This window comes from Lycium ferocissimum, chromosome 7, assembly GCF_029784015.1.
Source record: "Lycium ferocissimum isolate CSIRO_LF1 chromosome 7, AGI_CSIRO_Lferr_CH_V1, whole genome shotgun sequence".
Classification (NCBI taxonomy): Eukaryota; Viridiplantae; Streptophyta; class Magnoliopsida; order Solanales; family Solanaceae; genus Lycium; species Lycium ferocissimum.
Window position 1 is genome coordinate 2,293,508 of NC_081348.1, and position 22,610 is coordinate 2,316,117.

At 35.2% G+C, this 22,610-nt stretch overlaps 1 protein-coding gene and 1 long non-coding RNA gene across 2 annotated transcripts; both read left to right on the forward strand.

Annotated features, from left to right (window-relative positions):
- Nucleotides 1–750: 750 nt before the first annotated feature.
- On the forward strand, nucleotides 751–11,800 carry LOC132063096 (uncharacterized). Its single transcript, XM_059455524.1, has 5 exons — nucleotides 751–806; nucleotides 2,073–2,274; nucleotides 9,587–9,655; nucleotides 9,796–9,885; nucleotides 10,624–11,800. The coding sequence occupies exons 1-5, from the start codon at nucleotides 797–799 to the stop codon at nucleotides 10,649–10,651; spliced, it is 399 nt and encodes a 132-aa protein (XP_059311507.1). The 5' UTR covers nucleotides 751–796; the 3' UTR covers nucleotides 10,652–11,800.
- Nucleotides 11,801–21,832: 10,032 nt separating this feature from the next.
- LOC132063098 (uncharacterized) lies at nucleotides 21,833–22,382 on the forward strand. Its single transcript, XR_009416329.1, has 2 exons — nucleotides 21,833–22,078; nucleotides 22,207–22,382. It is a non-coding gene; the product is annotated as an uncharacterized LOC132063098 (long non-coding RNA).
- The last annotated feature ends 228 nt before the right edge of the window (nucleotides 22,383–22,610 follow it).

The following is a 22,610-nucleotide window of genomic DNA, read 5'->3' on the forward strand; positions in this document are numbered from 1 at the left end:
AAAAGTTGCCCAATTACTAGGTTTCAATTTTTGTCGTCATAAATGATTCGATCTCAGTATTTTTGTTAAAAATGCAACTACGAAGACACGTTGAAAAAGAAGTTTTATGCTTTCATTTAGTTTATCAAAATTTAGTTGTTATTAAAACTATGATTAATGAAAAGCTTATCTATGTAACTCATCCAGCATCCCCATCCATTGATATGTGTGGTGATGGATTTGTGGTGGTGCTACAACTTCAACCCATTACAATTTTTTTGATCTATAAAAGTTAAAAGTCATACCTTTATGATCTGAATGAGCTTGCAAAAGTTCAAGATTTTGTGGTTCTTTTTTCTTTGAGTTGCGCAAGAATTTTTTCTATCTTATATATATATATAATCTGTGAAAGACGATGTCGATTTTTGTCTTTCTAGATTTGTCCGTGTTTACTAAAAATGAAAGACTAGAAAGTATTCTAGTTTTCAATCTATATTATCTCTATAAACAATTGAAAAGCAAGTTTTTCTATAATGCTTTTGCAAAAAAAAATATTGAAAAGACGTGTAGATTAAAGAAAATACATATTGTAGAGGTGGAAATTGCATAGAACTCCACTTCCTTCCCTATCAACTAGCATTATAAAAACCCCCAACACAAACCCTTGCGCCAAAAGGAAGCAGGGAGAAAAAGAGTCAAGACCCACCATAAGGATTTTGTGAATCAGCTTTAGTGACAAAACCTATGCCAGTTGAATGTGAAGAGTGCAAGTATAAATGCCCATGGGTCAATTCTCACAAACAAAGGACTGCTTGTAATGGCAAAAGGTCCCTCACTCACGTCATACCCCTTTCTCAATTCGACCATAACCTCCTTTTATCATTCTGCCTTTATTAATAGTAAAAAGAGTTGTATATGGGTTTGTTTGGACTTGGATAAATATGTGTGCCCAAACCCCACTTTGTGGGGTGATCTTGTTTTTGTTTATATATAAAATTCAGCTATATAATCAAAGGATAGTAGGTGTGCCAGCATACAACTATAAGATCTGCTCATAACTGCAGTTGAGGGGCCTGCCGAACAACAATTAAACACATATTATAGGATGTAGTTAATTGCCTTTGCATAATTTGTGCTTTTTGTGCAAAAGTATGTATTTTTATGGTTTTCGAAATCAATTCTTATTTTAATTATCTGAGGATTTTGTTTTGAGACTGCGAACATGTTTTCCCTTTTATAGCTTTGTGTGGAACTCGTTGCTTTGGAGCAATTTTGGTGATATTTGAGCGTAAAGATTCTTGTTTTTTATTATCTTTGATTAATGAAGAGATTCTTGTTTTCTCTAGAATTTCTTAATATTCCTTTATCAGGTTATTAGTAGTAGTTGAAGTTCTCTACTTATGAGAATTCTTTACATTGTCTCAAATACCCATAGCCCAGTTGTAGGTCTGTCTGCTGAGTTGTTTTATGTGATTTACATTTCAGGCAAGAGTTAAACTGCTTGGAAATTTCTGTTTGTAAATTGCTTTTCTGGTGGAATCAGTTACTTGGAAGGTTGTGTGAAACTTGAGTACATAGATTCTATTTACTCTTCAAGATATAAAAGCTGCATTCTTTGATCGACGAATAGGACTTTGAGTTATTCTCAATTTGTCTTCCTCTCTTTCTGTGACCTGCTGTTCTTATCAAAATGATGAATCTTCTTCACAATGGGGTTTTTAACGTATTTTCCTTTTCCATGTCTTTGCTTTCTGTTGAACTCTTTACTTTGGACCATTTTGGTGAAACTGGTGTCTAAAGATTAATTACCTTTGTCGTTGAGAATTTTATCCAAGTTTCGCTCTCTCTCTCTTTGATTGATGAAAATACCTTTGCTTTACTTTGATAGTTTTTCTTGAAACATGACTTGCATCAGATTTAGTGAAATGTTGTTGAGCATGTCATTGTGATATTTATCAACATGTTTGATTACTATCTATTCAGTGCTCCTACTTTAGATTCATTTGTACTCAATGGAACAATAGGCTTCTTCGCATTTCTCCCTTTATTTTTCTGATTATGATGTGCTCTTTGACAACCTTTTCCTTCTGCAGATTATAATACGCTTGAGGATGTTAAGAGATTTGCTGAATCTGCAAGAAGAATGAGACAGAGGCTATGTGGCTACTCTCATTTTAAGCTTCCTTTCCCTCTTAAAAACCTTCGTAGAGCTGCAGCCAGTTGCAGAACCAAAATACAGTTTCTGTCCAGTGGAATGTCAAAGAGAGAGAAAAATCAAACTTATTACAACAACAGGTAAATTGTTAATGTCAAATGCATAAAGTTGCAGTGATATTCTGCTCTTTGGTCAACCCATCAATCTTATGGTATTTATTTCTTTGCTTTGATTATATATTGCCAGTCTTACAGTATGAATCCCTTCAAATGACTTGATTTTGGATCCCGGAAACTAAAGAAATGGAGAACCTCTTCCTGTGTCAACTTGTCTATATTTTTTTAGTCGAAAAATGAAATTCTGGAGGTTCTCATCTTCCAAGTCATAAAAATACAAAAGTTTCGGCAATTGCCATTTGGTTTAACGGCGACTTTAGCATTTGACATCGCTTTTCTCCATTTCGCTCTTCCATTTCCATCCTTTGTCATATCACTTCGCCTTGTTTAGAGCCACTCTAGTAGCATCTGTGGAAATCAATTTATCTCACTTGTTCTTAACTATGTAATAACTTGATCCTTTTCGCCGAGGTATGTAGGCAGTTTAGAGTTCTATTCTAAGTTCAGTCACATTAAAACAATTGAGGTCCTTTTCCAACATAGTAGAAATTATAGTTTAACTTGATTGTTGAAGTGCAGAAAAAAGAAAGAAGCAAAATCAATGAGAATGCGCGATATAAGGCGAAATAAAATGAGTTTTATTTTTGATTGAGAATTTCTACGAAACAATCAAATGAAAGAAGGAAAAACAAATAAAATAGTGTTACTAGTCTAATCTAAACAAAATTTGTAATTGATCGGGTCTTGGCGCATAACTTCCAGGCACTCCTTCTTGTTTTCTAAATCGGTCGAGTCGTCAGCAATCAACAAGGCTATATCAGCCCATGCATAATACCTCTCTCGCAGTCAAGACTCTTAATTTGGCTTCGTCAACTTCTTTCTCGGTAGCTTCTAAAAGGATTTCTTATTTAAGTTCTCTTTTTTCGCGCAACTTTTCTATCTTCTCTTTTACCTTATCTAGATTCTAGGGATTGACGAATATATGACACTTCTTCAACCTTTTTGGGTTCTTCAATCATGGCATCTGTAAGATGTTCTACAGCTATTAAAAAACAACTTTGATCTTGCAGCTTCCAGCCTTGTCGAATAGAGTCTACCGAGCCCGGTCATATGAAGCGACAAACTCGAAAAAGGGCGACAATAAGTTCCTTAGAGGGGAAATATCTACATCCTTCCCATCCATCATTGTCATCATTGTGCCAAAGACCACTTGGACTTCTTCTTCAAGCTTGAAAATACGGTCTACATCACTTTCTGAAAGCTTAGCCTAAATTACAGTTCAAAGTTTCAAGATAAACTCCTTTCGGTGGTTTAGGACGACTTTTTTCCAATCACGGACATTGCAGCTGCTTGATGTGTGTGTAAATCAGAGCCCAATCTTGTTCTAACTTTATCACTAGAAATAGAAGTTGTCTCTTGCTCTTCTTTAGCTGTAAAAGATGATTTCCTTGGGTCCAGTCCCACTACACACTCATCACTATCCTGGGGCCCTCATTGGTTGCATAAAAGGGAAGGGGGGTGGGGGGGCAAACAATTAGTAATGTCAGTTTGGCTATACTCGGAAGATAGGAAGTTTTACTCATTACGTTTTTAATAGGAGTTGTCACACTCCTAGAAGGGCTACCAATCCTGTCAAGAATCTCAACACACGTAAATCAATGTCTCCCAACCCGCTTGAACGCCACTTCACTCGCTTCGAACAACGATCTCCATGATTGTTACCACTCTCGTCTTGAGATGATCTCTTGTTAGCAGCATCTATAGGTACGTCTAATGGAGAGAAACTTTTGCCATCTTGATGAATTTAAGCATGCACATTTTCTCTTTGAACTCCTTCATGTAGCTGGGGTCCTTTGCCTTTGTGCGGCCTAACCATTTTAAACTTTAGAACGGGAGGTTTGTCAATCACCAAAACGTTATTACCACGCTTTTGAAAAGTAATTAGCTCAACAACATTCACAAAAAATTGCAGGGGATCTTCAAAAAAGCTCCTATGCACTTTTCGCACCAAGACTTATAGTTAGACGATAAAAAATTCTTCAAATCCAATATGAGGAAACATTGCCTTTGACCTAGGTCTAGTCAACATGCAAATTCGTGCAAATTTTAACCCGTCTTGTAATGAGGCCTCACGAAAATCTCGCTCCTCTGACCAGGGACATCCTAGTAAAAACTAAATTGGTGGCCGAATCTATTAGAACTATATGGCTCAATGATAAGGTCCATCCCTCAAGGGAAGATAATTTGACTCAAAAAGTAATTCGACTCAAACTTTTTGCATTGCCATCATGATAATGGTGCATATGAGATCTATTAGGCATTGTTGAAGTCCAAATAACACTTTCTTCTCTGTGAATACGCTTCCTTGCCTCCTCTTACCCAACGGTATCCTCGCTCGAATACGCGGACTTAAGAGGATCAACTGTCTCATTTGCTAATGGATAATGAATTTTGAGTAAGAGGCTAACCAACCATTCGCGTAATGGGTCGGGAAGTAAGCTTGGTAAGATCAAGTTGCGAGCATTTTAAAATTGTGTTTAAACCTCTGTAAATACTAGCTAAGACTAGCTAAGACTGGGACTACAAGGTTAACTTTTCGCCCACACGCTAGATGACACACAGTTTTGGCAGTTCCAAGATGAATGGAGTCACCCTGGAGCATAAAGATAGATAATCAACATGATAAAAAGGTAACCAACTATGTTTCGTTTGTCTTTTTTTGAGAAACTGTTTCGTTTGTCTTATGACTCTTGACTCCTAGCTTATGGAATAAGGCTTCTTTAACGGTCGACCAATTAATAGCTTCATCAATGGCCCTGATTGCATTGTGCTTCGATTGAGATGAGAAGACTTCTCTTCTTAGAGGGACGTTCATCCTTGTAGCCTCTTGTGCCAAAACTCTACCCATTTCCTCATAGGAACGTGTGGGGTATTCCTATTTCCCTCTCGAATGCATCAAATAAATGTTCATAAGCCTGAGGAGGTCCTAGTATAGGTAGACCACCAATTGTGTGGAAATCCCAAAGTGATTTAGATAATTCTCGAGCTGAGGTAAGCAATGTATTTGTAAGAGGACACCAAGCTTCACGATTGTATTATGATCATAGGTGAAAAGTGAAGCATATACGACATCATAAATTCTTGCTTTTGTCAGGGTCTCGTAGCTCCTGTGAAGGTTATCTTCAGCCCACTCTCAATAACCGGGAATGTGAAACTTGCCATCGAATGTTAAAGTATCACTCCAATTAGTCTCTCCATTTATGATTCGTCCTCTAGGTACGGTAAAGAAATTGCAATATCTCTAGTAGGAAGATTGGAGGGTCAAAAGATTCACGTCTTGGGCGGACGACTTAGTCGGTCAAACAAGATGGATTTCTCAAAGGTGACTAGGGATCAACATACTAGCCGACTAATGGTGTATCAACAGACAATCTCGTCTCTACTGTGCTGTACTTGTGGTATGAAATTATAGATACTTCGAAGTGGAGGAAGAAGATACTCAGTAAACCATGTTCAAACTGCAACACAAAAGAAGTGTTATTCAACACTTTAACTTAGTAAGGCAAGACTTTACAAAGTTGAGGCAAAGACTTTACATTGTAAACAGTGAAGACTTTACACTGCCGAGTCAAAGACTTTGGATTCAAAATCACGATTATTTCCTTACTAAGTTAAAGTTTTGATAAACACTTTTTTTGTTTTCCAGTTTGAACATGAGCATGGTTTACTTGGTATCTTCTTCCTCTAAGTCAAAGTACCCTATAATTTCAGACAAGGTGGAGACAAGGTTGTTTGTTGATACACCATTAGTCAGTATATTGCTTCGTGGCCACTTTTGAGGAATCCATCTTGTTTGGCAGAATGGACTCTTGAATACACCAGCAGTCTGTCCAAGACGAGAATCCTTTGCTCCCCCAATCATGATGCTAAAATATTACAAGTTCTTTACTGTGCTTAGGACGACTAATCATAAATAAAGAGACTATTTGGAGTGATACTTTGACATTCGGTGGTGAGTTTCAATACATTCCCGGTTATTGGGAGTGGGATGAAGATGTCCTTAGCAGAAGCTACAAGATCTTGATAGATGCAAAAATTTATGATACTGTATATGCTTTACTTTTCACTTATATTCGTAATACAAACGTCATGCAAACCTTATGCGAAGCTTGGTGTTCTCTTGCACTTACATTGCTTATCTTAGTTCGAGAATTATCTATATCACTTTGGGATTTCCTCAGGCTTGTGAACATTTATTTGATGCATTCGAGAGAGAAATAGGAATAACCCAAGCATTCCTGTGAGGAAATGGGTCGAGTTTTGGCGCAAGAGGCTGCAAAGTATGAACAACTTTTGCTAAGAAGAGAAGTCTGCTCGTTTCAAATTGACGCACAATACAACTGGGCCATTGATGAAGCTGTTAATTGGTTGACGGTTGAAAAAGCCTTATTCCATAAGCTAGGAGTTAAGAGTCATATGACAGACGAAACATACTTGATTACCTTTTTATCATATTAGTTTTGTATCTTTGTGCTCTTTATAAAAGAGGGCGACTTCAGTTGTCCGGGAACTTTCAAAATGCTCGCAACTTGATCTTGCCCGAGCTTACTTCTCGGCCCATTACGTGGATGGTGGGTTAGGCTATTACCTTTTTTTTTTTTTTTTTTTTTTTTTTTTTTTTTTGAGACTGGTAACATGGTGGGTTAGGCTATTACTTCAAGACTCATTATCCATTAGCAATGAGTTGATCCTCTTATGGCCGCATATTCGAGCGAGGGTGCTGCTGGGGGGTACTTTGGGAAAGAGGAGGCAAGGAAGCGAATTCATAGAGAAGAAAGTGTTATTTTGACTTTAACACTGCCCAATCGATCTCATCCACACCACTAATACGATTATGACAATGCAAAAAAGTTTGAATCGAATAACTTTTTGAGTATTCGCTCAAATTATCATCCTGTAAGGGATTGAGTTGTCTTTATTATTGAGTCATATAATCCTAATAGATTCAGAAGCCAATTTGGTTTCTACCCGGATGTCCTTGGTTAGTTGGAGCAAGATTTTCGTGAGGCTTCATTAGAATATGGGTTAATATTTTCATGAACTTATGTGTTGACTAGATCTTGGTCAAAGCCGATATTTCCTCCAATTGGGTCCAATATGAAGAAAAAATTGTGCATGGGAGCTTTCTTGAAGACCACTTGCAATCCTTGGTGAATGTTGTTGAGCTAATTACCAATACTCTTCAAAAGCGTGGCAATGAGGTTTTAGTAATTGACAAGTCTCCCGTTTTAAGTGGTTGGGCGCCAAAAAGGCAAAGGACCCAACTACATGAAGGAGTTCAAAGAGAAAATGTACAATGCTCAAATTCATCAAAGATGACAAATATTTCTTTCCATTAGGTGTACCTGTAGATGCTGCTAACAAGTGGTTATCTTAAGGTGAGAGTTGTAACAATCATGGAGATCGTTGTTGGAAGCGAGCAAAGCGACGTTTAAACCCGTTAGGAGACACTGATTTACATTTGGTTGAGATTATTGGTAGCTCTTCTAGGATTGTGCAGCTCCTACTAAAGAGGTAATGATTAAAACTTTCAGCCTTTGAGTATATCTAAAATAACATTACTAACTGTTTGTTCCCTTTTTTCTTGCGGTCAAACGTCGGTGGAGCATTACAACGAGGAAGGCCACAAGATAGAGATGAGTGTATAGCGGGACTGGACCCCAGGATATCATCTTCTACAACTAAAGCAGAGTAAGAGGCAAATTCTATTCCTCGTAGAGTTACAGCAAAATTGGATTCTGATTTACACAAACGTCCGACATCTGTAGTGTTTGTGTATGATGGGAAAAAAGTTGTCTTAAACCACTGAAAGGAATTTATTTTGAAACTTTGGACTTTGATTTAGGTTAAGCTTTCCAAAAGTGTAATAGACCGGGTTTCTGAGCTTGAAAAAGAAGTCCAAGTGAATCTTGCCACGATGATGGAGGATGTGGATATTTCCCCATTGAGGAACTTATTGATGTCCTTTTTGAGTTAGCTGCTTCGTATGACTAGGCACAGTTGACTCTATGGCTGTAAGATTAGAGTTGTTTTCAATAGCCGGAGAACGTCTTACATATGCCAAGATTGAAGAACATGAAAAGGTTAAAGAAGTGTCATATATTCGTTAATTCCTAGATAAGGTAAAAGAGAATATTAAAAAGTTGCACGAAATAAAAAAACTTAAATATGAAGTCCTTTTAGAAGCTACTGAGAAAGAAGTTGAAGAAATCAAATTAAGAGCCTTATTACCGGAAAGGAGTATGGTGCATGCTCTGATATAGCCCTGATGACTTCTCACGACTCAACCGATTTAGAAAACAAGGAGCGCCTGGAAGCGCTATGCACCAACACCTGATCAATTATTAGCCTAGAAACACTATTTTATTTGTTTTTCCTCCTTTCATTTGATTGTATAGTAGAAATTCTCAATCAGAAATAAAATTCATTTTGTTTGGCCTTATATCATTCTCATTGATTTTTCTTTTTTCTGCACTTAAACAATCAAGATCCGATAGTTAAACCACGTTTTCTACTATGTTGGAAAAGGACCTTAGTCTTTTTTAAGGTGACTGAACCTAGAATAGAACTCTGAGCGGCCTACATACATCGGAAGAGGATCAAGTCATTACGTAGTTTAGAACAAGTTGACTTTTACTCGCAAGGGTGGTTGAGCAGGTGATCTCCTCAATGGGAGGTCTTAGGTTCAAAACCCCCTGCATGCTTTTTCGGTCAAGCTTGTCGTACGAGGCTTGCCTAGTGCATTTACCTCTCCTGTGTGGTTTGCGGGCTATTACACTGGAATGGGGTTTACCTTGTGCGCACCTGAAGGGTAGCAGCTGCGGGTTCCCTTGTCAACAAAAAAAAGTTGACTCTTTCTTTGTTCTAACTTTTGTCTAGGCGCCCTCTTTCAAGGTTTTGAACCAATTTTTCTTTTTGCCAGGAGCGACATGCACTTTATGTTCGTCCATTAAGGTGCTTTTTTCCTTTTCCATCAAGGATAGTATCTATTCATGAATTTCCCCTTGACGGGGCCAATCCTCAAAGAGTCAACAATTTTGTAAGCGCCACTTGAGTATACTTCTTGTGCTACAGTTGAGCTTTAATTAAGACTTGGTTGCTGATTTATCATCATTCTTATCAACAAGAATTAGTAATTGCTTTGTTTTTCATTGACGTCCTCTTCCCCTACTCTGTGTGAAATAAGGATATGTGTATCGATTATCTGATGTTGGTATGATGCATCAGTGCATTTTCAGAAATTTTAATGCACTACACTTTTATGTATTTCCCGCAGGAATAAGTTCATATCTTGGACAATTGAATGGCGGTTTGATTCAACAGATGTTGTGTTTATTGACCACGGGTAAATGCCCTTGACCAACTTTATCCCGTTTGTTTACTACACTAGAGTGTTCTCTAATTTGATCTAAATAGTAGTGTTCTGCATACTATTGGCACCACCTTGAGAAGCTTTGAGTAGTTATATAATTGCTTTCGATGCAGGGTACATGAAGACACAAGTCTCTGCTCTGTGCTTGAGACTCATTTGAAACCTGGCCGCTGGAATCATCCACTGAAGCAATTTTGTGAAGAGTCTCTGAACTGTCTTAAACTTTTCATTCGCAAATATCCAAAGGTCTCTCTTTGGATATTTGCGAATGTATGAATTTATGATCATGTTAATGAGTATGCACAGTCAAACTTGCTATATGAAATCTGTTCTCTACATATAGCTGATTACAAAGTTCCAACTTCTGGATAAAAGACATACATTCAGAGAGACAATATCCTTGCCTTTTTTAGTTCTGTTCTGAATTCAAGGTGTGATAACTTCAGTAAGTAGGTCATTTATTTTAGTGTTCCAATAGGAAGTACATAGCCTTCCATTTAAATTGATGCTTCTGTTCTGTGTAAAACCATTACGTTGCTCTTCTTTGCATGCGGGTTTGATGAGAAAAGCTGCTCATGTAATTTCTTTGGAAGAGCTCTTACTTTTTGAATAGATTGGCTCTTAATCCTGTTTTTAGCATAAGAATGACATCTGTCGGAACACGTGCTGCATGATCCTGGATGTTTATTAAGCAATGTTTGGGTGGCTTGATTTTCACGTGCTGCATGATCCTGGATGTTTATTAAGCAATGTTTGGGTGGCTTGATTTTGCTTACTCTTCATTTATTTCTCGTAGGTACAAATTTTGCTCTTGTTTTTGTTTTACTTCTTTTGATGTGTATTATCTTATTGTTTATGTTTTTTAGTATATATGATCATGATCCTTGAATGAGCTATTTATAGTAAATACTGCTGATGGAAAGGTATTTGTTGGATTGCAGGGGTCAAAATCACCTTTCTATCAGTTAAATATAAAAGCCCCGCTGTGTGAACAACTAGCCAATAAAGTTATTTTGGAATATCCTGTCATTTATGTTTTTCTGCCATCACTAAGCTGTGATTTTGAAGTAATCAAATATTCCATTCCTCTAAAAGTTGTGCTGAAAGAGGTAGATTGCAGTGATAGTCCAAGTCCCAAGGGAGTGATGTTCAAGGAGGAGGATATAGGGGACGATGGATCATTAGACCCACACATTTCAGATATCTAGGATTGTGCCAGGTTAAATCCAGCATCCCAGACCTCTATCAAGTCATTAGACAAGTTAACCTCATCATTTTTTAATGGACATGTTACTGAAGATGAGCAAGATGTAGTTGGTGATACATGCATAGTGCTTGATTCAGAAGTTTTATCAACGAAAGAGAAGGATCTGAGTGGAGAGAAGGACTGGTCATTGCTGGTTGACGTTTTACCTATGGAATATGAATTAGAGGAAGGGGAGATAGATCCACTTTAATTTGTCAGTGCTTTAAGCTGATCACATTGTCTACCTTTGATGCTGGAGTGCTAGTGGTGTTACCAAGACGTGCCATGTAGGATAAAATGGTTAGCATTGTATACCAGTGATTCATGTAAGCTGCGGTATGTGGCTCCTTATAATTTCTTCTACCTTGGTGATAGCCATAGTAGCTGTCATATGGGGATCTTGGATTTGATTTCTCTGGACAACCTTTCTCTGAGATGTGAAAGATCCACCAGACGGTGGCTTGGTCAATATTTGATTCTTGTAACGTGGAAAAAGATTTAGAACCTGATGAACTGGATGCAGAATACAGTTTCATTTGTTAGAAGTTACATGCAAGCAGTGTACCCTTCATAGTTCAGGTACCAGCAGCATTCGGCGTTCCTGGTGCTAGATGATATCTTGAGCATTGTATCTGGAGTTCCACAATCAAACAATTTTACAACTATAGTTAGATTTTCTCTTGATTCATCTCCCGGGAAGCATAGTTAGATTTTCTATGGACATCCATTCATACTATTACGGTGATCAAGATATTTTTGTGTTATATGCACATGTTATGTGCTTCTTTCTTGATTATTGGTAGCGTTTATTTGATACTATCATGTCTGGATCAAATGCATTTAGCTACGAAGTTTTCAGCTTTAACTGTTCACTGGAAACGAGTACTTTACTAAATGCTTTAACCAAAGTGCTCAAGTAAATATTCATGTTTTATGTGCATTTGAATATGGCCTTGGTAGTTCTTCCGATTCATTTTACTTGTCCTGTTTGCTAAATTATTCATATTTATTATTTGATCTCAATTTGATACTAATCTTTTGCTATATTAATCTCTCTTTACATTCATTAAATGGTAAAGGTGGAAAATAATAATTTTTTATATCTTGATATATGACAAATATTTTGGACCAAACAACTTTAGTATCATAACAAGTAATATGTAACAGGAGTATTTCGCCTAATTTTCCCTTATAATAACTAATTTTATATACGTCATACCACACGATCCTATATAATCTAAGGGCTCGTTTGGTACAAGGGATAAGGATAAATAAACTCAGGATTATATTTAAGATGAATTTATCTTATGTTTGGTTGGGATAAAATGGTGGTATAACTAATTCCGGGATTAGTTATTTCGGGATTGTAGTGTTATTTTATCCCAGTGGGAGGGTGAAATAACTAATCCGGGATAACTAATCTTAGGCTAAGTTATCTTGGGATAACTTGTTTCCAACCAAACTACCCCTAAGGGTATGTTTTGTACGGAAGAAAATGCTTTCCTAGAAAGTGTTTGGAAAAGTAGTGGGTTTCTTACTTATTGTTTAGTGTTTAGTAAGTAAGCAAAAATATGTTATTACAAGAGCATTTATATATAATTTGGCAAAACACTATGGGATTGAGATAGAATAGGGGAGTGGGGTTTCGAGGGTGGAGAGGGGTGGGATGGTCAAGGGGTGGGGGGAGTGTCAGGTGGGTAGAGAGGAGATAAATGAACTTGGAATGTCACTTATGAAATTTATTTCCATACTTTCATTTGAGAAGTCATTTTCTTCATTTTTACGAGATTTATTTTTCTAGAAAATATGTCTTCCAAAACATTTTGACCAAGCAAATATAAAAAAAAAAAAATTGGCATACCAAACACAACCTAAATTCAACAAAAGTAAAATCCCACTTAAAGGGTGTTCAGCTAATCTTAAAAACACCTTTAGCTTGTTTTAGTCTTTGGTGAATATCAAATTAATCAACCAAAAATTATAAGTTGGTCACCTTCCAACTTTAACTTTACTTTTATATGAACACTTTTAATTAAATCAAGAATTTTATGTTTTTATCCTAATATTTTTAGTAATTTTAGAAATACCTTACTATAGCAAAACCCATAATTAACTCACTCTCCATTTCATTTGTATCATTTAGTCCTACCGGTAAGATACTATTTTTTGTTTTATATTTTTCGTAAACAACTTTATATTGTAATAATTTTAATAAAACTTTTTTTTTCCTGCTTATATCAGTTTTCAACATTTTTATGTGGACATACATCTTCTTGTTTATAAATTTGTTTTTCCACCAAAAAGTGACTTCGCTACTTATTATATTTCTATTTAGGAAAAATTAAATCATCATTTTTAGTGCAACTATCCACTTCTTATCCGGGTTAGCACAAGCGGTTATAAATTTATAATTAACACACTTTAATTAATAACCAGTGAATAAAGAAGATCATATGTTTATCAACGACGAGTGAGAACTGACCGCATTCCTTCCTTATTGTTTTTTCTTAGATTTATTCTTTCTATCATTGTGTATTGTCGGGTTTTTTTCTCCTTACAGAACGAGACTGGTTCTGCAAATCTGAAATTTCTGAGGCTTTAAAAAGATAGCAATGGAATTCTTCAGTTTTTGGCCTAATTGTTCTCCTTTTGGCTTCAAATTTCCGGATTAGATCCTTCCAAGCAAGATTATCATCTGTAATAAACATCCAGTCAATATCCTAACAAAAACCCTAGAAATAGCGTTGATATATTGTTTAAACATAGTTATACACTGTTTATATAAAGCAAATACATTACTTATAGATTATATATTATGTATATGTCATGTATAAGTAATATATCCTTCTTTTTAAGATAAATTGAGTAATGAAAAAGGAAAATAATATCTTTCTTTTTTTACAAAGGTCATTTCTTTTTTACCTTGGAGGATCTAATATTTTTTGGAAAAAAAATTAATCACGAAAGATTGAACCTATTAGTAATTATTAAGAGTGAGGCATAAAAGTATAGGGGGGCCTAAGGCTTTTGCTTTAGTTGCTTGGCTCTTCAGCCGGCCTTGCTTCATTCCTGCCAAACCTCTGCTAAGGTATTCTATAGCTATTGCAAAGAGAAAAGTGATATACGATCGCCTTATCTCAAGACTCTAGCAACATTAAGTGGAACGGTCGATTCCCCATTAACCAAAAATTGTGTAGTTTACTGTTTACTGTTTGAACACACTCTAGTATCCATTTGATAATCAAATCAAGAAATTCCAACTCTGTCAACATCTGTCCTAGGAGTATTCAATCTACAGAATCATAAGCTTTCTGTAGGTCAATTTTTATCATAAATCTAGGAGAAATGTCTTTTCTTGAATAACCTTGGACTAATTCATGCAAAATAATATTGTTCCTTATTTTACTTCCAAGCGCAAAACCAGCTGGAGCATCACAAATAGTGTCTGAAATGATCTTCTGTATCCTTGAGGCTAGCATCTTATAAATCAATTTATAAAGGCCAGTGCAACATGCTATTGACTTGTAATCTTTGGCACTTATGGGGTTGTCATTCTCTGGAATTACTGTCAAGGTTGTGCAATTTATAGCCTTATATAGTTCGGCACATTTTCCTTGTCATTAATTGCTAACTTGACCATACTTTGGTGTAATCCTACACCCTTTAATTTGTAGGTAATCATGAGAGCTAAAAATAAATGACAGATAAATGTTTCGTGAAAGGTTTTAAAAAAAAAAAAAATTCGGTGGAGAAGTGCTTTAAGACACTTTTTGAGCAAAAATAATTTTTATAAAATTCTATAAACCGCTAGGGTAAAACAAAAGTTACATTGTCAGGTCAATTAGAAAGTATATGTAACATTTTATAACAAATTAAATTAATTACATTAAAAAAAAAAAAATTCATTATACTGTCAGCTCTTCACAGAATGTGAAAAGCAAATAATTAATTATATTTTTCCGGAGGAAATCACAGAACTTTTTTGAGAATTCTACAAGATTTTTTTTTTTTTTTTAATTCCTTTTCTTTCTATAGATAGTGAGAACTGCATCTGCATTGAAATTACTACTTTCTCAGCCACAACTTTGAATGAGGGTCAATGACCTTTATCACCATATGTAGTAGATATATATATGAGATAAGTGAAAAAGAAAAAAGAGGGCCGGCTTTAGCATAAAGCAACCAAGGTAATGACCTTAGGCCCCTCAATTATGAAGGATTCATTATTTTACTGGTAATAAATGAATTTTCTTTCAAAAGAAAAAATTGAGTACCGTAAATAGAAAAGTACAATATTTTTCTATAACAAAGGAAGAAAAATGTTCTATGACTCCAACGGTTGAGTATTATTTTAGGTAACAGGAATAGTCTTTTGATTGCCCAAAGAAAAAACACTTTTTGAAGATCTAATATGAAAGGAAAATATCAAAGAGTACAAGAAGGACTAATCGATGTAAACTCTAGATTATTTGTACATTTTACGGTTGTCATAATTTAAATTGGTACGTTGTGGCGTGATTAATTTTTGTACGAATTATATCATTCTTTGAAGTGGTGCTACAATACATATATATATACATTGTTTTCTGCTTCTACTAAGCGATGTAAGTTTTAAAAAATAATATACCTAGCCTAACTTTTAAATCATCGTCATAAGCACATGGAAAAATTAAAATTGTATTGAAAGTATTAAAACAATAAGATTCATGCTCCACAAGTAAGAAATGCTTATTTAAAATTAGTAGAAACTAGAGAGAATCCAAAAAAAAAAAAAAATTAGCAACATATGAGCTCGAAAACATAATAGTCATCCTAATATTGATGGTTTGAACTCTTCGAATTAAAAGTGTTAGGGAAAGTAATATATGTAGAAAATAATACTTTAATTGATATAAAGCCTGATTGTTTTTCAGTCACTTATAGAATAATGTTAACAGTTTCTGTAACAGTTGTTACGTGGAAAGAAATTTTTCAAAATTAAAATTGAAAAAATCTTACCTAAATTAACAATGGAAAAGGGTAAATGAAATGCCCTGAACTATCGAAAAAGGTCTAAATATACCCTTCATCCATCTATTTTGTTAAAAATACCTCTTCGGTTATCTTTTTGGCTCACTTATGCTTTTGACTAACATTCAACACTAATTAAAAAAAATGTCTATTTAAATTCCACGTGACAACTTTTTATGGGCCAAAATTAAAACACATGACCTATTAAAAAGACTCATCCATATGTACTCGTTTTTCGGATTAACCCGACCCGAACAAAAAATCTAACTAAAAAAAGAAATTCTATTTCCATCTAACTCCATGGAAGCGTAGAGATCTAATAGCTCAGTTGGTTAGCTACCTAAACTTTCATCTTGTTAAGAATTCGAGTCCCCACGTTGTGATCTCCTTTCCCATTTCGCCTTCCCCAACCCTTATGTGTAAAAAAATTAAAAAAATAAAATAAAAAAAAACTCCGTGGAAGCAAAAGCTCCATGGAAGTTGAGGAGAACATACATGAAACCAAGAGAAGTCTAAGGCCCTTAGGAATTTTTAATAGGACCACTGACATTTTTTGGTTTCATATATCTGGTTGACAGATTTTCTTTCCAGACAAGGGGTACTATTACAGCAAGAACCATAGGAAAGACATTTAATTTGAAACGGAAGATAATTTTCAACGTAAAAGTCGAATAGTTTAGAGTATTAATTTTACTGAATTCGAAGTATTTTGGAAGCATCGAATTTAAGGCCGGGGATATAACTGGGTCACCTAAGGTTTAATGTTTCTACTGTTTCGAAATTAGTTTCGAAATTAAGGCCAGCGAATAGTAGAATATATAGTTCGTTACTCCGAAGGCAACTAGAGGGGTAATTTTAGCAAAATAGATTGATGAAGGGCATACTTAAATCTTTTTTGATAGCTCAGGGGCATTTTTGGCCCTTTTCCGAATTAACAATGTTTGAAGAGAAATTAAATTGATTAGCTATATTATCAGTTGAAATATAATTGTTAAAAGAAATCGATTATAAATATTATTAATAACTTTGCATCTCGAAAAGTTAGGAAATAGACTATATATATATATATATATATATATACACACACACAAATTGTTAAAAAATATTTTTTAAGGTCTCCTATCAAAGGTTGGATTTAGGCCACACAAATTGTTGAGCCGCCCCTTAACAACTTGGGACACTGAGTTATGCTTGAATGATTGACAAATGCAACTAAAACCAGCCACAATTACTCATTTAATTTGTGATGGGCTACAGAAAACGATCGTGTCCCGTGGCATGTTATTAACATCTGTTAGGATGGGGTGTCCAGATAAATGCGAAATTAGACAAAGTAGCAATTAAAGACAATTACAAAGATAATAGGAGACAAAGATTTAACATGTTTCAGTCAACTTGACCTACATCCACAATCAAAAGAGGAGCAAATTTACGAACACCAACGGTTACAAAAGAGAGTACAAAGCACAAAAGAGAGTGCACACTATTAATGGTATAACGCGACGTTGTCAAATATAGTAACCCAACAAGGTTGGGGGTCGAATCCCACAGGGAATATGGTGTGAAAAGGTTACTAAAATCGTAGATGCTAAGTTCTAGGTCTAATGTCTTAATCCGATGATTTTGGTAAAAATTGGTTTTTCTATGACTAATTGCTAATCTATGTATTTGGTGGGAATTTATGGTAAGAGAAACTAAGGTTGTGTCCCCGTTAGATAGGGTGTATGTCCTTGATATACTCAAATGGATCATAGAATGAATGCACTTAATCTACGTGTTAATCTCTACTATTTCCCAATAAATAAAGATTATGTCTTTCTATGATTTTCCCAAATATAAGAAAGTGGTTATGAAGAATGATTAATCATGCCAAGTAAATTCTTCTTATTCCTAAGTGAATTTATTAAACAAAGTTTAATGCTTTGAGTTCTTGTTATTTATTCTTACCAACCCTAATTATTTTCCCAAATAAATCAAAGGTTTGTGGCTTTAATCAATGTTTGCAACCATTAATTATGAATGAAGAATGAAGAATAAACAAACCCTAATGATCCATTATTTGTATATCAATCACAACGGGTTCACAACCCTAGTAAGGGAAATTAGCTACTCGCTGACAAAGAACAAGAAATAAGAAATTGAAGGATTCATAATTGCTTACTTTGAATAAGAGAGTAAATTCGATTGATGTTAGAACCTTCAAAAACTTGAGAGTATTGTATGTTCTAAGTCAAAACTAAAAAATATGAGAGAACTCCTACTAAAACCCTACAATGAACTATTTATATGTTTGGAAAAATAAACAAGTTACGATTTTGCACTTCGGTCCGTCATGATGAAATACGGTCCGTAAATCACTTTACGGACCGTAAAAATGGTTTACGCCCAAGTTGGTTTGCTCGGTACACAAGATCACTTCCCTTTTTAAATACGGACCGTAAAGTGGTTTACGGTCGTAAAAACATGGTCGTATTTCAACATCCTTTTCAACTTTACACAATGCTCTCTTTAAATACGTGATGGAATACGGACCGTACCGAACGGTCCGTAAACCTAGCTCGTAAACCACCATCTTCTCGGTTTGACTTTACGGTTCGTTAAAACACGACCATGGAATACGGCCCGTATTGTAAATACGGTCCGTAAACATCAATTTACGACCATGATACGCACTTAATTTGTGATCTTGCCAAATATGTTCCTTTACACAAAAAACACTAAAAAACACGTAAAATCACATAGACTCGCTTAAAAAACAAGCAAAACTTATAGCTAGAAAGCATCGATTGTGGCGTAAAATCACGCCACATCAAGTACAAAATTAGAGCCACTAAATACTCTGCCCGAATACCCCAAAAGAATAACCTCACAAGATCACCCCAAAGAAGGGTTCACACAAGTTTTCCCAACACAACTCTCTTACAAATACTCCTCTAAAGAAGAAGATAAGCTCAACTAATTCTTCTCAAATTGGTGTGTTCTTGAAATAAAGAAATGCTCTCTTTTTTATAGGAGCAAAACTTGGCCTCCAAGTTGTGCAAATAAAATAAGAACTGATCAAACTTTTCTCCTCCTCGTCACCAAACTTTGCCACCAAGAAACATTTGTGACCAAGTAAATTGGCACGTGACCAAGTAAATTGGCAACATCTTACAAATCTCTACCTTTAACTTGATTTTGGCCAATATTGTAAATATGGAAGCCACGAAGAGTATATTCAAAATTTCAATTATGTCAAAATTTGACGGATCTCCGTCTAATGTCAAAACAGTAGCAACACCTGTAACAGTAGATCCCAACAACGTGTACAACGTCCCAGACTTACGTGCCTTTATAATCATAAGAGCACCTCGGGAGACTTCAAGAACTCCACCTTCACATGTATATTTGCACCTAGGAGATTTTAGAGTGCCCAAAAAATGAGATTTTTCTTCAACTCAGGAACATATCTAACATTGATAAGAGTTCTCACCACATTATCATGCATTTTGAATGTTGTACCTTTTCCAACAATTTTCCAACTAGCATTATTACCCATCAAAACAACTCCATCTTCAACAAAATCATATGTAGAAAACAAGCCGTTGTTGGGATACATATGATGCGAACAACCCGAATATAAAATCCATTCATCGATAGAATTAAAATTATTTTAAGTTACTAAAAATATAGCTTCTTCAATCTCATCAGTAGCAACATTTGCTTTAGCGGTGTTGAAATCCCCGTGCTCATTTTTCTTTTCTTTTTCCTTTTTCAAATTAGGACACTCAAACTTGATGTGACCTTTTTTATGACAATAATGACACACTAAATTGTTGTATCTGGACTTTGCATCATATCTACTTCTAACAAATAAATCAATAACCTGATTTCCACTACCTTCCCCAGTAATATCTCTATATATATGTTCTTTATATATTAGCATAGATTTGATTTTTCTATAAGAGATAATTTCTTTTCCATAAAGTATAATATTTCTAAAATGCTTCAAGGATTGGGGTAGGAAGTATATTAACAAAACGGCTTGATCCTCTTCCTCAATTTTAACATCTTTATTACTAAAATCCATAAGAATGGAATCAAATTCGTCAAGCTGTGAGAGTATGGAAGTACTTTCATTCATGCGAAACGTGTAAAGTTTCTGCTTCAAGTAGAGTCTATTCTATACTGTCCTTTTTCATATACAAAACTTTCAATTTTTCCCACATGCCTTTAGCAGCGGTTTCTGAAGCTACTTCACGTAATACATCATCAGAGAGATTTAATATAATACTAGATCTCGCCTTTTTATCAAGGCTAGCAAATTCCCCGTCCGTCATTTTTTTTTTTTCTGATTTGTTCTCCTTTCCTTGCAGCTCCATATCTGAACCATCCTGAACCAGGATAGCTTCCATTGTCAGTTGCCACATTCTGAAGTTTGCACTTCGGTAATTTACTCAACATAAATCTCTGTTATCGTCATGATGACAAGTAGACAAAACCCGGATTAACTAAGCTCTGATCCGGGATAGTACAGAATTAGACAAAGCAGTCAATTAAAGACAATAACAAAGATAGTGAGAAACTAATATTTAACGTGATTCGGTTAACGTGACCTACATCCACAATCAAAAGAGGGGCAAATTTAATAACACCAACGGGTACAAAAGAGAGTAAAAAATTAGAGTAATTAAATACTCTAATATCCCAAAAACCTCAAGAGAGTAACTCTCAAGATCACTCCAAAGATGGGTTCACACAAGTGTTTTCCCAACACAACTCTCCTACAAAAACTCTCTAAAGAAGAAGACAAGCTCAACTAATTCTTCTCAAATTGGTGTGTTCTTGGAATGAAAAAATGGCTCTCCTTTTATAGGAGCAAAACTTGGCCTCTAAGTTGTGCAAAAAGAAAATAAGAAATGATCAAAAATTTCTCCCTCCTCATCACCAAACTTTGGCACCAAGAAACATTTGTGACCAGGAGGGGCGGCTCAATCATATCAGGGGCCTAAAGCCAAACTCTAGTGAGGGGCCTTAATATATATATAAATTTATTTTTTTAGCTTTTTGAGACGCAAAATTACTAATGGCTTTTTTATAATCAATGTCTTCTAATAATTCTTTTTCAATTGACAATACAACTAATCCGTTCAATCTTTCTTGAGACATTGTTGATCTTAAGTAAGACTTTATCAATTTCAATTTTGAAAAACTTCTTTCGCCGAGGCAACCGTAACAGGGTCTGTCAACATTATTCGAATAAGGAATCTAGGCATTTGGAAAAATATCGAGTCGTTTTATCTGATTGAGTATATTGATCAGAGTATTAGCTTCTACATTTACTATCTCCCTTAACACTTTCAATTCATACTGGTAGTAATTTTTTTTACTATCGGTCACCTCTCTTCCTTTTTTTATGCTAACAAACTAGTAGTATATTTTTCTAAACTACGCCCTCCGTCTCAAATTATTTGTCGTGGTTACTAAAAGTAGTTATCTCAAATGATTTGTCGTTTAGAAGTTCAAGGCACAATTAATTATTTCTTCCCCATTATACCGTTAGTAAAAATTTGTCATTAATGAGGCGACACTTAAATAAAGTTAACATTTAATGGATAGAGATTATAACTTAAAACATAAATAAGGATAAAAATAGTCAAATACACCTCATGATTACTATTTCTTAAGGGCCGTAGACGGAAGAAGTATGTACTAAATATTAAAGAACAAAAGAGTAGTGTATACATATATATGTATATGGGGCCCCCATAATTAAGGGGCCTTAGGCAATTGCCTAAGTTGCCTAAAGGACAAGCGGACACTGTGACCAAGTAAATTGGCACATGCCAAATTAGGCCACATCTTACAATATCCTTATGGATAATCTACAAGAAAAACAGATACTTCTATCTATTATTGGCCTCCAAATTAACTCTCTATAAAGCGGTACAAAGAAGGAAAAAAACTCGGTAAAAGCAGAGATAGTAACTGGCTATGGCTTTTCAAGCTCCATTGTTAGTAATTAGTCTTTTGATCTTCTTGGCCAATTTTTGGGCTAGGACTGAGTTTTCTCTGGCTGCAAATGTGCCATTTCTACTCCATTTAATCGTACCATATTTCCATCTGATTTTCTTTTTGGAGCTTCCACTTCTGCCTATCAGGTAATTATATTACTAATATTGTTAATTTTCATTCTAAGTAGTAATGTATTTTCTCTTGGTATTTTTGCTTGCATTTGCTTTTTAGAAAGAGTTGATTGTAATTTATTTAGTTTGTTCTTAATTTACAGTACGAAGGTGCATGGAATGAAGATGGCAAAGGACCAAGTATTTGGGATACTTTTGCCCACACTTATCCTGGTCTATATCTCCTCTTCCATGCTCTCACGCACATTAATTTTAATGCATCCCATTTTCACTTAATAATACTACTGCCTTTATCTAATCCTTAATTTATTCTTAGTCATTGAATTTCTATCTTCCATTTTTGTGCACTAACCACAGAGTTATACCTTTAATCAACTTCCAAGCAACATCTAATTAAACCATATATAGATCTAGGAGGGTCAAAACTGGAAAATGGCCTTGTTGTCTTGTAAAATCACTCAAATCCTTGTCATGCACAACTACTGTAGTGATTAGTTCTTTTAGAGGGACCATTTTTAGTCAGTCCATGCAGACGCAGTAGCTACCA